This window comes from Papilio polytes, unplaced genomic scaffold (assembly GCF_000836215.1).
Source record: "Papilio polytes unplaced genomic scaffold, Ppol_1.0 DF823868.1, whole genome shotgun sequence".
NCBI lineage: Eukaryota > Metazoa > Arthropoda > Insecta > Lepidoptera > Papilionidae > Papilio > Papilio polytes.
This window is the reverse complement of record NW_013525336.1, coordinates 132,222-149,001: the sequence shown is the minus strand read 5'-3', so window position 1 is coordinate 149,001 and position 16,780 is coordinate 132,222. Positions and strand designations below refer to the sequence as shown.

At 36.2% G+C, this 16,780-nt stretch overlaps 2 protein-coding genes across 2 annotated transcripts in view; one reads left to right on the top strand and one right to left on the bottom strand.

Annotated features, from left to right (window-relative positions):
• LOC106103126 (lysine-specific histone demethylase 1A) overlaps positions 1-16,780 on the bottom strand; it is a 177,141-nt gene that overhangs the window by 87,224 nt on the left and 73,137 nt on the right. The window lies entirely within an intron of this gene.
• Positions 11,821-16,475, top strand: LOC106103125 (slit homolog 3 protein). The gene has a single exon (XM_013282792.1). It carries the CDS (start codon positions 12,077-12,079, stop codon positions 15,914-15,916), a length of 3,840 nt encoding a protein of 1,279 aa, XP_013138246.1. The 5' UTR covers positions 11,821-12,076; the 3' UTR covers positions 15,917-16,475.

Below are 16,780 nucleotides of genomic sequence, written 5' to 3'. Positions count from 1 at the left end.
TAACAAACATTGTTTTTTTTTAAAAAAAAACATCTTTGAGAAAACAATCAATTTAACAACACATATATCAAATACAGTAAAACGACGAAAAAGCTTTGTGCAATTCACGCTCACAAATATTGAAAGCTGAATGGCGCTAACGACATGGTGTTGCAAGACAAATTGGACGAATGCATCACACTCAAATGCAATTACTCTGAAGGGATGCCGTCGGCGTTGGGAAAATATTGGCGGAGCGCGAAACGATATGTTGACCCCAGTCAGTGCGGAGGTGTCAAAACTTGTGCCCAGCAATTGACACGCGACTCCGAACGTGCGTGAGAATATTTGAACAAATAACCCTCAGTTATTCTAGTACCGGTAATGAATCATTTCGTTAACGGTCAACTTAGCACTCGGAAAAATCGAATACCGTTGGAGACCGACGACCTCGCTCGATGTTTGATTTACACAAATTTGAACTGGACGGACATTTGAGAAGCGAAAGAATCATTTACCAAAAATAAATTAAAAACATCATATTTTACCCACTTACAATAAATTAGAGGATGATTATAAGCATTTGATTGGCTAAGAATATCTTGTTTAGATTGATACAAATGTTTTATATAGATACATAACACGTTTGGCAATTCTTTATAGTCAGATCATTTAAATTGATTTCAAACATTTAATTTTAAATTAAACATTATAATGAGATGTTATTAAACACATTTAGGCGAGTTAATTATGAATTAAGTATACCATGTTGTTTACATGACAGAGATGTGATTAAATTTTATTATGTAAACAGTAATCTGGTGTAAATACAGATGACAAAGCGCCACGATGACAGTACGGCACAACACCGACCATTGTTATGTTTAATTCTGAGACAACGCAGTTACCGAACATATTTAAAGCATATATTTATGGGCGAACATTAAATAATTAACTATCTACGGCCGGATATAGCGGGCACCGGATAAAGCGGTAACGTACTATACTGCATGTATTATAATAAAATCGCGGACGTATATTGTGCATGAGGCTGTGCTAGTTAATAACTAATATCCTGGTAATATTAAAAGTAACTTTATGAAACCAAGAAAGGAAGATATAAACGTTGTACATAAACAAAGCTACCGGCCCAACAATACACTTAGCAACCAATCTTAGTTACGGTATAAAAGTATACTATGTAATGCATTACTTAATATTAAACAACAGAAAACAAAACATTTTGTAATTCATGAATCAATATAAATCGAATTGAGACTAAACAAACAAAACCTCTATTGATGGCAGTGCGAAATATCACACAAAGAAATTAAAACATCCGCACTAAATGGTTAATCAGAATTAAAAACCAGTTCAAAGTAGTTTCTCTCTGAACTAACATAATCTGTTAATGAACTCCAATCATGTTCTATACAGTTTTTTTTTTTCTAAAATTTAAAGGTGATTTGTTACATAAGCAATTAAGATGTCATCGACGTGACGAGATTTATGCGAGGCAATTATACGAGTAAATCTGGACATGAATATTGAACAGGTCGGAGACATTTATAAAGAGCTTTACAATTAGGCCTTGCTTCGATAATTACAGTTTTTCCATCTTTAAAATATTGTACATTCCTATTTTAAAAACATGTGACATCTAACATGTGAACACATCTACAGTTATCTGAAATGATATTTTAAAACCATGAAAGTCAATAACATCCTTTATTATATCCGTTTATGATATTTGACATCCTGTTAACAATAAAAGCGAAGTTTACGTAACCCGCGCGCCCGGTATATTCCACGATACTCGCGGGAAAACGTACGCAATAACGCTCAATTTTCAAGAAAACAACCATAACTCAAAGCACTGCACTCTGTCGTCTGTGTTCCTTTCTTCCGGGCAATTTCTATTACCATATAGACGCGCTACTTTTCAATTCTTTTCCATTAAACTTGCTGCATCGCCGTGCGTTCTGCCGACGACTACGTCTCGGTTGCTATTCTGAAAACACATTTATAAAATGCTCTTTACTTGGCCGCAATGCTCCCCTGCGACTGACATTCTATTGCAAATTTTAAAGTGTATTTTCAAATAGAGAAAAGTGCCTTAGGTCAATGACTAAACTTTCCTTTTACGCTGTTATTGAATAAGTCACATGTTAACATTTTGTTAACGAATAAAGTTTAGAAGTTAAAGATTCTTTTATTAATACCATCCGTATTCTGATACCTATATTTGTCTAAGCTTTACTCTTATCAAACTAAACAACAAAGGCGTATATTCGAGCAACGACCAATTTTGCAATATTCTCGTGTTTTCTTTAATGCAAACGAAAGGATTAAAACGGATATCGCCATTTGTCATAATAAGTATATTTCATAACCAAAACACGGTACAACAATGTTCGATGTTATTATTTCCAACAAAGATCGACATCCATTCTTCTTTACAAAGACGTCTCTATCGGTAGCGGTCGTGAATTATCTGTCATGTTTCAGAAATAAATAAGACCCGTTTATACGACAATAGGGAGCACAGAGTCATCTAAACAGAGCCCGATTCGAGGTCTGTTTAGAAAAACTGTTTATCAAGAAAGAGATGGGCTCTAAGAGATAAGTTTGGGAAGTCTATTATAACCCCTTTTCAATCTGTTTTGAAGTTATTTGCCCTTTGTTGGTACGCACATGCTACTGCAGGATTAAAAGCAGTTTTATAATATAGTTTTATCTTACATCTTATTTTACGAATTTCATCAGATTAAATAATCTACGCCACACACCTGACGAGGGTTAAAAAAATTATGATTTAACCTGCGAAAACCCTATCACTTTGGTAAGTAATAATTATTTATGCATTAATAGATTAAAAAGTTTTAATAATTATGTAAGTATATGAATTCCTAAGATTTTCAATACTTTGTTAAACCCGTGTGAACAAAAGGTTGTACTAGGTTTTAACGATAACTTCTAATCAAAACAAGCCACTAAAGTACTCCTATAATGTACTTACAACATGGAAAGCACGAATTGAAAGGTCACGATCGAACCCCTTGGTCCGATTACAACAACATAAAGCATACATAAGGTATACCGTAGAACAAGCATTCTTAACATTTAATAGCAAGAAATACGTTCGTTGTTTGTATCATGTTCGTTACGTTTTTCCGAATTTATTAGACAAATAAATTCGTCGTTAAATAGGTAATGTAAACTGTTAAATTTAAATACTATTCAATGTAGCAAATTCAAATGTTACATTAGAAATAATAATCAATTTCCGATATTTTCTCAAGTACAAGATGCTTTGTGGACCGAACACTATGAATTCGGTGTTTCTTTTGTTGCATTAGTGTTGGATATGATGTTGAGAGATCAATCCGAGTGTAAGGGGCGTGGTAATCGAGGGCGACGTAAGTGGTCTCGCGGGCAGTAGAAGCACGCATCATTTGCCGGCCGTCTGGGCCGATTAACTGGCGCACGATGACACGGGTCGAGGAAGTACTGCGCCCCTTCATCGATTGACAGTCACTGAATATCGACTTTTGGACACCCTTCAAGTGACCTCTAAAAACATTCATCATGACTTGAAATTTTTTTTTATCTTATCATATATGTATATCGAGTAAATGAAAGTGAAATAAGTTTAAGTGTACATAATACTCAGATGTTCCAAGAAGTGCTGCGTACAAAAAATTAAATAACATTCGCGTACTAAATCTATACAACGAAATCAATAACAAATGATTAATAAAAAAGCAACATGAATCCATCTAAACCAATAAACACTTCACATCAGAGAAGAGACGAGACGGACACCCGCGGTGTCCAAATAACTCGGAACGATGTCGAACAAATAATCTTGGGTTTATATTAAAGGATATATTATGCAAGATAAAAGATGGGCTGTAATAGTGTCGCGTCATCCACCTTAGCAGTGCGTCTCCTGGCGGGGCGTCGCTCCGCGGTGTGAACCCTGGCCCCGTATTGTGTAGCGATAGCTCAAAGAAAAACTTATAAATTAGATGAATTTTAAAACGGCCGGGACTCGATCCCTCTCGGAAATATTTATTCAAATAAGTCGCCATCAACCCGCCCGTAAAAGTACGCGGAGGGTTAAAGGGTCAGCGGTTTTATTAATATTTAACGAATGCCTCGGTTGACAAAATTGGCGGCAAACCATATTTGTTGAAGTCCTTTTTTTATTTCTTTAAATAATGAATACAAAACCTGACACTTTTGCATATATTTTACATGGTTTTTCTGTTGTTCCTTTCCTCTAAATAGACAGGTACTTTCTATTAACGCTATGGATTTTAGAACAACAAAGTACCCGGCTTATACATAATCGTTCCGTCTTTTTATTATTCAAAACCACGATATTCCGCTGTTTCATATTATTTCTTTTTGATACTTTACATGTGCTTTGTCAAAAGTATATGGTGTTTCACCTCAGAGGCAGCGAGGAGTGCGCGGGCGTCGCGACGTCCTGCCGCGCGATGCCACTCCGCTGTTTTATTTATCGCAATTACATTACCATACCTTCAATACAACGCTGTCGCAGTCGAAGATGCACCTTAAACGGTTTTTCGAATCCTTTGTCGCACAAAATTTATGAATTCAGGGAATATTTTCGTACAGCTATCGATGTCGTACATTATTCGAGAGGATCGTTTAAATATTATATTATTGCATTAATACATGAACAATAAAACGTTCTTTTTGCTTACAATCTTACAGTAAGCAAATAATGTGGCAGTAAAACACGTATTTTATATTATACTGCGTTTGTTTATTACTTTACATCTTGAAACATGAATGCGCCTTATCAAAGGCAATGTAATCAAAACTTATAACAAAATACTAAATTCAACACTGTCGCTTAATAAAGTTAATACATTTACGCCTAAATAAATTACAACAAATAGGATAATCAACGGAGTAAAATTCAATTTTGTCCATACCGATGAGAGCTTCGAAACGCGTCCTACGAGGCGGGGAGATCCGCCTAATTCTAGCGGGGGGAAGCGAGCGCCAAAACAACCTTTAATTAATTGCCCTAACAAGATTTTCTATACAATGTAAGGATAACGCGTGGCAAACGTTGACTTGATTATCGAACTTGCTACAACAAAGGAAATTGACGAAGGCACTGGCGCTAATAAATTTAGTTATGATGTAACTTTAAACAAACATCTTTACCCATTAAATAATGAAGAAAGCGACAACATCTAACTGACGATGTTTTAGTACCTTTTCTTAAAACTGCAGTTCTATAGGAATGGTAAACGGTGCTCCCTTTCATATCTGCACAAACAATGTATGTTTTATTTCTTTAATAAATATCGAATCTTTAAGTTTGGCTCAAGTAAGTACACAGTAAATCAATAGCTCTAAAATGCTCATGGACTAACTAATCAGCCTTCTCAAATTACCTGCGTAGTTCGAGCATACATTATTATTTAATATAAGCACCCTACATTTTATAGTAATATTCAAATGGAGCGACAACAAAAGAATCCCGAGCCGAGTTTCAGGTTACAAAGAATGTGTATAACGCAAGTAACACAATACGCGCCCTCGTCGCAGAGATGGGAGCTATGCACAACCTTATAAAAATGCCAATGCTTACAGCTTCTGTTAAATGAACATTTCATTAGACATTTATTTTATTAGAACCAAGAGGATCACAAAGATATTGTGTAAATGGTTGGGTTTTCATTAATACAAAGATGGGTACGAGTATTGTGCCAAGACTGGTTGAATACAAACTGACACTATCTTCAATAGTAAGTAATCATCAGTATTGTTTGGTAATTAAATTATAACACACTAGCTGTTGCTCTCGAATTCGCCCGCGCAAAATTAAAAAATAATAAAAAATATGGCCTACTTACTAACAATGTAGCTTTTTTAAAGATAAGAGAATTTTGTAATAGGCCCAGTAGTATTTGAGTTACTTAAAAATACAAATCTTTCTTTCTTATAATATTAGTATATAAATATAAATTTGACGCTGTACGACTTTCGATAAATTCCTAACTAACATTTATCAAAAAAATTAAGACGAGCATCCTAAGAATTGCACATGTTTTATTGCAATAACCCACAAATTGTACGGTTTTAACAATATAGCGGTAAAAAATACAAAAGGTCTGCCCATTGCGGCTTACGAAGAACCGGGTAACAGCGATAGGGCCAATGAATAACATAACGTTTAATAGAATAACACGATCCATAGCGGAAAATGTAAGGCTTGATTGACGCGAGAGCCGAGCACCGTGGATATTTGGCCCATGCCATTGTGCAGTTTTTATACAAAATTATTATTAACAACTAGTTGGGGTGCGGATTAGCTACATATTGTCAGGATAATAATTTATTATGAGTTTTACAGAGGGTTGGATTAATGCAACAGGCGAAAGGTATAAAATATAAATAACTTACAAAAGCACGAGGAACAATTTTAATTAAGACCAGCAATGAATGATTTCACATTCATTGTAGTAAAAAATATACTAATGAATACGTTATGGTTATTTAATTGTAATGAACAAAACTAAATACCTAAGAACAATACATTTAAATATTAATATCAATAAAAACCAATACTGACTGCACTCCGCGTAAAATCGAAGTCTGAAATGCGAACCTTACTTCTTCGGCGCAGAATAGCTTTGCAGTAAAAAGGTGGTTAGGTGAAGCCGACAAATAACTCCAACATGCTGGAGCAGCAGACACGACAGGGGAAAGAATTTAATCAGGAAAGTCAACAAAGTGGTCGGTATGCCGATGATATCTTGAGGCACTCATTGGCGGGCACACGGCGAACAAATTGGAAAGGTGGAGTGTGCGAAGGCAACAATTGAAATTTTTAAGATGCCTGTTACATTTATCTTTGTATTGGCACGCACCACGCCCCGGGGGAGCCAGGATTGCTTTGTCAATTTTGTTTTAAAAATCCTTTTTTTGCAGTCGGTTATAAAATTGAATTTTGGATGACGCAATCTATTACGATACGATACGAGCAGTGTCCATTAGGTACATCTGTCTCTTTACAATGCTTTTAAGTAAAAGTCACCACTTGTGCTTTTTTTTTGCAATTTCAAAGTTTTAGCTAGAATATTTTTAATTTAATTAAATTATTTTTGTACATTGCTTTAAGACATTAGCATTTATACGAAATACGTTAAAATATCAATTAATACGCCGCTTTGCTCACTCACAAAAAATAACTTTTAATCAATGCATGCGGATAATGCAACATTTTTATTAAAGGAACCACTTTGACTAATCCGTGATTTTACATGCTAGATATGTTTGACTCACAACTATGTAAAAACCCATCCCGTATACATTAATTAGCATTGAAGTGAATACTCTGAGATAGAGAATTGAGTTTAGTTTAAATGCTTTTAATGAAATTGTACATTTATATTTTTAAACATTTTATTTGACCTACTTCGATAAAAACACTGACATCTCGTACATGTAGCGTACAAATATCAATATATTTCGTCTTTTGTAAGTAGAAAGAACAGTTTTCACATGCGTGTGGGTCAACAAATAAAACAATGTAGATAAGATCTGAACACCAAACATTTTCGATTACTGTTAAATGTCTCATTGTGAATGAGTCAGTCAATCATTCATCAATCATTAGTCAGCGGCCGCAGTTCACCATTCATCGTAGACAATGGCGGTAATACCCGCAACACACCAAGGAAACGATTCAATACGACACAAATACCTAGTACCGGCCCGTTGCGGACGTCACTTATTAAATGTCTGTCAAGGGTAACCGACAGTTTTAACGTTGATGCGTCAATGTAACACAGTTCTTCGACACATGTACATTTAGCTAATGTGAAACAAATCATACTTTTTTCTTTTGAGTACGCCTATTCGAAATAATGAAGATGTATGTAGGTACGGATATGTAAGCAGAATTACTCAAATCAAACTCAAAATTATTAAAAGTTACAAATTCGTTACCTGGCGAGTGTACTAACTACGAGTATTATTTAAAGCGGTTAATTGTTTTTTCCCTCCGATACTGTCATCCAATACAAACTACTGATGTAGTTAAAATACATTTAATCATTACATCAATCTAAAATCTTTAGTTTATAGATTCTTTTAGAAAAAGAGTATCCTGGTTGAGGTCAAGAAAATTACCATCTATAAGACATAGCTACAATTTCTTACTTCAATGTAGTTGAGTGCAAATAGCTGCACGCTATCGCATGAAGTGCAATTAGCAGATGCCACCGGGCATTATGGTAGCTAGATGGTGCAGATGTCGTCTGCGATTGTTTGTAAATAACAAAGTGAGCGAGGGCGCGGGGCACCACGACAGTTTCTAATTGTGCCGCGACAATGCGTAATCTAACCGGTCCTATTCGCCGGCACGTCGACCATCCCTATCGGAGGACAGGTAATGCTATAGAGCCGTTATTAAACAAACATTTTTTTTACAAAAAACAAACATGGATGTGACAGAGATTCGATCATATTAAATTCAAATATGTGTATGGTAAAATTTAAGTTTTGACTCCCCGACAAGTTTAGTATCTGTTTGTTTTATGTTGAAAACAAATATAAAAATCACTAGGTGTGATTCACTTAGTCTTGTATTTGTTTTATAAAAGCAATGGTAAGAGCTATCACTTTTATTACTTTATAATAGTCACACGGCTCTATGCCATTTATTGTCGCAAGGGATGGGCGCCGGGTAACCAGGTGCCGCAGAGAATGGGACCGACGGCGGCCCTCGCGCGCCAAATTGCCCGTGTTGCGATCTAAAGCACTTCTAAGGGTTCGCAGTCACGTGTGAAATCTTCTTAATTTACACACTACGGCCTCTGCCTTATGAGGTTTACACTAAAGAAACATAACACCATAATATTTAAGAATTCCTTAATTGAATTACTCCACTCAAATAGAAACAGAAAGAATGATGGTATTCCGTTCGATAAAATTAAATATGTAGATGACTTATCCGTATGTGTACGTCCAAATAAATGAAAAAGTACATTTTTCGCCCGTCCACGATAACAGTAATGATGATTACCTGGAACAAAAAAGGTGACATAAGTGATATGATATTTATTCAAAGAGATACAGTCGAGGTAAGGGGAACACTCGGGACGTTAATTAAAAAATTATACAGGAAATTATTAATAGGTCAACCGTGTAGTCGATTAGATAACAAACTAGTTTATTGGGGCAATGTTGTCGCAGAAGTGTGATCAGTTAGAGGATTATAGTGTGTTAGGTGTATTGTTTTAGGGTTTATATTGGCTTCCAAGTAGATAATTATAAAGGACCTTATCACATTTAAGGCGAGATAAAGCAGTAGCGAACAATACGGCGAGCGTCGGCCGGGCCGGGGGCGGGATGACGCGTGGTTGAGGAATGATCAGCCGCGTGGAAATGACGACTTAATGGATTATACGTGTCCATCGACATCGAGATAAGTGTCGCGCCTCAACCGCCGCTGTCAGTGGAGATTAAACACCGAAATTACAAAAAATGTGATATAATGGAAATGTTGTAATATGTTATAACGACCCCAGATGTACTGATAACAGAGCAATTATTTTCTACATTTATTAGACAGAATGTTAGAATTTTAATTAACAAAAGTAGGTCACTTATTAATTTTCATTACCATTAACTAACAAGGAAATGTAGAATGATGCAAGACTATATTTATGGTTAGTGCAATATGGTCAATTCATACATACATACATATATGAGTTCACAGGTAAAAATACTATATTACAGAAAATTTATCACATAAGTAAACCCAGGGTCTAGTCAAATCAATTCTAAGTTTAATTAGGGTATTGGACTAAACGCACACACGAGCCTACGGCACCCGGCGGCTCCGACAGTTGCGTGTCGACGTGAGCCATCGTAAATTGAATACAGACAGTATGTTATAACGAGCTATGCGATGCACATTAAACTCCACCACAATGCCCCACGATTTACCGGCAATCTATTCTTTTATAACGCAGCCCAAGGAACGCCTCCCCACTTACGACAAAAAGTCGACCGAGAGATCTCCTGCTGACCCATTGTAAAAAATGTTTCCTCAAAGCGGCCTGCATCGCATTGTGGGACCGACTGTGAAATATAAAGGTGCATAATTTGTTAGGGCGTGTAACTATTTACAAAGTTGTTTGCGATCTATACAATGATCCAGATTGGTGATGTTATTGCAAATTTTCCGCTGCTCGAGCGTCAAAAAGGTAAAATATTGCGGGAGAGATAGAGAGCGGTTTGCGATCAGGTTCGCTGTAACATCGTTTAAATAGTGGAGCGACGGACGCGCTAACCGACCTATCATTCCGACACCTCGGAAATTACGATCACGACTATTTATTTTATTGCGTACTGCTTGTTAATCGTGAATCACTCTCAACTGAACGTAAGAAAACAGCGTTAAACGTGTTAAATAAATACAGATACCAATTAGTGCTCTACTTTCACACCGTGAAGATTTTACATTTATAAATGCTTGAATCAACTACGTATACCATCTAGATGAAGATGTTTTCAAATATAAAAAAAATAAGTACCCATTATAAAAAATACACTTTCACACATGTTCACTATTGAATTAATAAAAACCCCTACAAACTAATACATTTACATCAACTTTTTATCAGTACAAACCGCCAACAATAATTTGTCTTAACTGAATACGAAATGACGTTCACAAAACAAACAAAATTAGTGATGTTATTATTAATTGATATGAGACTGACACATTGTATTGATTAAAAAATGATACTCGGATTTGAATGATATATCGATAATACCTATGTCAGTTTCAAACATTTAAAAAAAAAAAACAAAGTTCCCGTATTTTCCATACCTTTCTAGATTTATGGAAATCACATGCAAAGAGAATTAAAATCTCGTATAAGTTATCAAATCTTAAAAAATAATACATAATTCAATGTAGTTAAAAAAAACAAAAAACTCGGAAATCGTTTAACTAATTTAAAATTTTAAACAAATGGTTAGTTATACAAAGATAAAGTATTAGCGCCAATTTGTAAAATCAAATGGTTTGATATCAAATTACTGACTACGCAAAAGGGATAATGACTGGACGTTTAGATAAATGATAGCTTAGCTGTAGAAATGCGAAAAACGTTTAGGCAAAACTTTATATGCAACCGAATTCCATATACTTGCTTATTATTTTTTTAATTAAATGTAAAAATAAGGCATAATTATGTTAAAGATAATATTTTTAATAGGTGCTAAACATTTGATAAATCCGTAAAAATAATTAAATTAATATCGAAAAGCAATCTAAAATACCAATGGTCATCTTATAAAAAATCAATAAAATGCAAATTTAAAATATTGTAAAGTTTAACTAGACTTTTCCAACTATATTGGCTAATACGCGTAACAGCTCATAATTTCTTTCAACATGCGTTAATCGTCAGCAAAATAATTTTGTCTGCGGAGTGTTAACAAGCAACGAGTATGGCAGCTCGCCAGCGCACTACCTGGGCAGCTGGTTATATCCCCACCTAGTTTCATGTCACAGCCACCCCGCTATACCGCTGTCCCTCTCACACTTACTTTAAGAAAGCTCGGCCAAGTACCATAAAAAGCAGTTTCGCTTTGTAGTGTGTGTGTGTATCGCTAGTGTGTGCGTGCCATGTATTTTTCTGACAGCAGTGCTGTGAAACGAATAAAGCGAAACGCGAAGCTTCGTCTTCGGCGGATAGAACTTTTTAGCCCCGGGCTATGATTTACCTGTTGGAACGCGTGAACCGTCGCGGCCTTGTGCGCGAGCGCAGGTTCGACTACGAGTCAGTTCCACTCCGAGACTCAGCGCGGGCGCGCGTCACGTCGCTTCGATCGTTGACACTCGATTTTGTCCAATTAGTGCGCTCGCGGGAAACAAGTTAAGTGGCCGATCCGAATAGTGAAAATTCCGACTCAAATAACAAATTCGGCGTCAACGATGCATTGTTTAATATTTTATTAGTGTTAACAATATGTAACATGAACTATGTATATTACTAAAGTTTAAGTGCAGTTTAGTGAATTAACAATGTGCATGATGTGGTTAATGAGCGCTCTATTAATACTGAGTGCGAGCTCGTGCGTGTGGAGCGCCTCCTTGTCGGCAACGACAGGGGCGCGCTATCAAGCTCCTGACGAGTGCCGATGGACGACTGACAACGATGAGTCTGGAGTTACGTTGCAATGCAGATTAAGAACTATAAATAGCGAATTAGAAAACACAAACTTTAGTGCCATACAACCCCATCTTACCGTGCGGCTGCGGCTAGAGTGTAGTGATGCACTGTTCTTTCAAAGTTCTTTAGCTCCCGGAAGTTTTCGTCAGTTAATAGAGTTAAGAGAGCTCACAATCGAATATTGTAAAATAGGCAACCTGACTGACGGAGCGTTTACGGGACTTCGTGAACTTAAAAATTTAACAATTAGGACACATAATACGGAATGGGCGACCATGTCACTAGAAATAACACCGACTGCTTTTTCAAGAGATATACAAAATTTAGAAAGACTAGATCTTAGCGAAAACAACATGTTGACGTTTCCTGAAGGAGCTCTATGTACTTTGCGAAATCTAGAATATTTAAACATGACTAACAATCGAATGAGAGATATTAGTCATTTTCAATTTTCAACTGCTCATCGACACCCAACTGAAAAATGCGGGGACAACCTTTTGATTCTGGATTTATCTAAAAATGTTATAGACACACTCCCTCCGGGTCTTCTTTCTGGGCTAAAGCGGTTACAAAAGCTATATCTACAAGGAAATGGTCTCAATTCTGTAGCTGATCGATCGTTAGAAGGACTTATTTCATTGACAACCATTCGCTTCTCAGACAATCAACTCACTAGCTTACCACCGGAATTATTTAGTGATACAAAAGAGCTAAAAGAAATATATTTAAACAACAACACAATCACAGTGCTAGCCCCTGGTTTGTTTAGCGACCTTTTCCAACTTCTGGTACTGGATTTATCTCACAATGAATTAACATCTGACTGGATAAACACGTCGACGTTTACGGGTCTAAAGAGACTCGTGTATTTGGACTTCTCGCATAATCGTGTATCAAAAATGGAAATCGCATTATTCAGAGATCTGCACAATTTACAAATTTTAAAGATGCAGGACAACTTTATTGAACACATTTCGGAAAACGTGTTCATATCCTTAAGTAATCTGCATACATTAATTTTATCAAACAACAGATTGACTAATATCGAAAGTTATGCCTTCGTCGGGATGCCTGTACTCACCGTATTGTCGATAGACAGCAATCGTATATCAAAAATACATCCACATGCTTTTAGAAATTGTTCGACGTTACAAGACTTACATATCAATGGAAATCGATTGGACGAGGTTCCGATTGCACTGAAAGACATTCCACAATTAAAAACGCTCGACTTAGGAGAAAATTTAATTGTAAGCATTGAGAATGCTTCATTTATGACAATGCAACAGATGTATGGACTGAGATTAACTGAAAACAACATCGGAAACATAAGTAAAGGCGTATTCGACAAAATGACTTCATTAAAAATACTTAATTTGTCTCGAAACAAAATTCATAAAATTGAAGCCGGTGCATTCGATGGAAACATCAATTTACAAGCTATAAGATTGGATGGAAACTACTTGACGGACATTGGGGGGCTTTTTGCAAAATTACCGAATTTAGTGTGGCTAAATATTTCCGATAACCGGTTGGAGTGGTTCGACTACGCCATGATTCCAACTGGTCTGCAATGGTTAGATATTCATGCAAACAGAATTGCTGAACTTGGAAATTACTTCGAGATTGAGTCGCAGCTATCTCTGAGTACTTTCGACGCCAGCTCTAATAGGCTTACAGAGATAACCGGCAGTGCAATACCGAATTCAGTCGAAATGTTGTATCTGAATGATAATTTAATTTCAAAGGTACAATCTTATACATTTTTCAAAAAGCCAAATTTGACGCGAGTGGATCTTTACGGAAATAAAATAACAAGTTTAGACCCGAATTCTTTAAGGATATCCGCTGTCCCTCAGGATAAATCCGTTCCTGATTTTTTTATTGGAGGTAACCCATTAGAGTGCGACTGCACAATGGAGTGGCTACAAAAAATTAACACTGGAAACCGAGCCAGAACTCAGCCAAAGTTAATGGATTTAGACAGTATACATTGTAAATTATTATACAATCGAGGAAACTCATTTGTGCCTTTGGTTGAAGCCGCACCGCATCAGTTTTTATGTAAATATGAATCCCATTGTTTCGCGCTGTGCCATTGCTGCGATTTCGACGCCTGTGATTGTGAAATGACTTGCCCTAATAATTGCACTTGTTATCACGATCAATCTTGGTCAGCTAATGTAGTGGAATGCTCAAGCGCAGGCTACGTGAATTCTTTACCCGAGAGAATACCTATGGAAGCCACGCAACTGTATCTTGATGGCAACGACATTAAGATGCTTCCCAGTCACGCTTTTATTGGAAGAAAAAGGTTAAAAATACTATATCTTAACTCCTCAAATATTGAAACCGTTCACAATAGGACTTTTAACGGTTTAAAAGAGCTTGAAGTGTTACATTTAGATCACAATGGAATTAATACTTTAGAAGGGCAAGAATTTGATGGACTTGAAAATTTACGAGAACTTTACATCAACAACAATAAAATTCGCAGCATTGGAAAAGACATGCTTAGTAACATGCCACGTTTAAAAATACTACATTTAGACCATAACCGATTGATTACTATATCGGTGTGGCAAATCAATCCGTCTGTTACATCAATAACATTATCTTATAACCCATGGTCGTGTGAGTGTGAATATACAGAAATGTTTAGAGAATGGACGAAAAGAGTAAGTTCTATTATGGATTTGTCAGAAATAAAATGCATTTATAGCAAAGGAAATAGCACAGATATCATACCTTACAACGAGAGTATGTACAATGACTTGGATTCTGGTTTCAAAATAACTGAAGAAAACGGTACAATATGCACAGGTTTGCCTAGTATCAATAACAGCATTAACGGAAATCTTACAGCGACAAAAACTATTATAACCAATGGAGAAGTACAAGACTACATTCCTTTACTTCTCGCAGCTCTCGGCATCTTAGTGCTGGTCCTATTTGTGAGCCTCTTAACATTTATATTTAGACAAGAAATGAAATTGTGGTTTCATTCCAAATTTGGAGTAAGACTTTTCCACAGAGCTAATGACATAGATACAGATGATCGTGAAAAAATGTTTGACGCATTTATTAGCTACAGTTCTAAAGACGAAGCTTGGGTGGCATCTGAATTGGTGCCTATGTTAGAAAGAGGAGACCATTCTTATAAGTTGTGTCTGCCATATCGCGACTTTGCAGTTAGTGGGAACGTAGTTGAAAATCTAACTAGAGCAGTGCAAACATCGCGGCGAACAATAATGGTTCTTAGTGAGAATTTTATTAAATCCGAGTGGAGCAGCATAGAGTTCAAATCTGCTCATCTTCAAGTGCTAAGAGACAGACGGAGAAGACTCATCGTTGTGCTTATCGATGATGTTCCCCCCAAGGATCTCGATCCTGACTTGAGATTGTATTTGAAAACAAATACATATTTACACTGGGGTGATAAATCGTTTTGGGAGAAGTTGAGATTTGCTCTGCCGGACGTGCCGAGCAACCAGCGATGCCGCGGCGTACCTAGTCCTGGCGCGGGCGGGGCGGTGCCCATGCACCGGCACCATCACCCTCGGGGCCACATGGGTGCGCTGCCGCCGCCGCCCGTGCACGGTGCCCACCCGGTGCTGCCGCCGCACCCCTCACATGCTACGCATCAGATACCTCCCCGTGCATCGCCGCGTACACTCTCAGCTCACGTTTAAGGTACTTTAGAACTGTAAACTCAGTGTAGTGAGGTGCTCCACAGTTGGAATGTAAACAAAGTGCAGTGTAAAGTGACTCAGTGAACATTGTGATAGCTAGTCCGTTAGCATGTATATTGTAAATATTTTATTTTTAATGATAGTGTAAAATATTCCTAAATGCCTGTAAAACATTTGCTGTCCCTAAATAATAAAAAAGATGCATTTATGTTTTACATGTAAAACAATGTATTTACACGCAAAGCATGCATTTTTTACTGTATGTGAAGTGTAAGAAATATCTAAATTATAATGTCTTTTTTACTATGGTGTTAACCCAAAAAAGGCTGTGCTTATTGGGCCAATGCCATGCCATCTACTATAAAGTGACTTAAAATGGCTGCGCTGCCAAAATCTGTGATAAATTAGATGTAGTTATCTTTCTGTTACGTAGCATTGTATCTTTGTATATTTTGTAATTAAGTCATGGCTAAAAATTAAATATTTATTGTAAACATTTTCAAAAGCTGGCAATTTCAAAAAGTGATAATCGAAAAATAAACAATCGATGAATTATGAAGTTTTCTTTTATTATTAAACCATTTATAACATAAAAATTGACAGTTTAATACAATTTGACAAAACTTTACACATTTTCATAGTAGCTGATGAAAATTATTATTTTAATGTAAGAAATTTACTTTTCTACAATAAACTATACAAAAACATCCTAATTAAATACATTGTTGTGGGAGAATAACAAAGTATAATAAGATTTAACTAAAATTCATGTTTCAATAAACATGAAATGTTTTTCGAACAGTATTAAAGTTTGGTTTCAAAATGTATTTTTTGGCTTATACTTGAGAAGTTACATAAAAATGT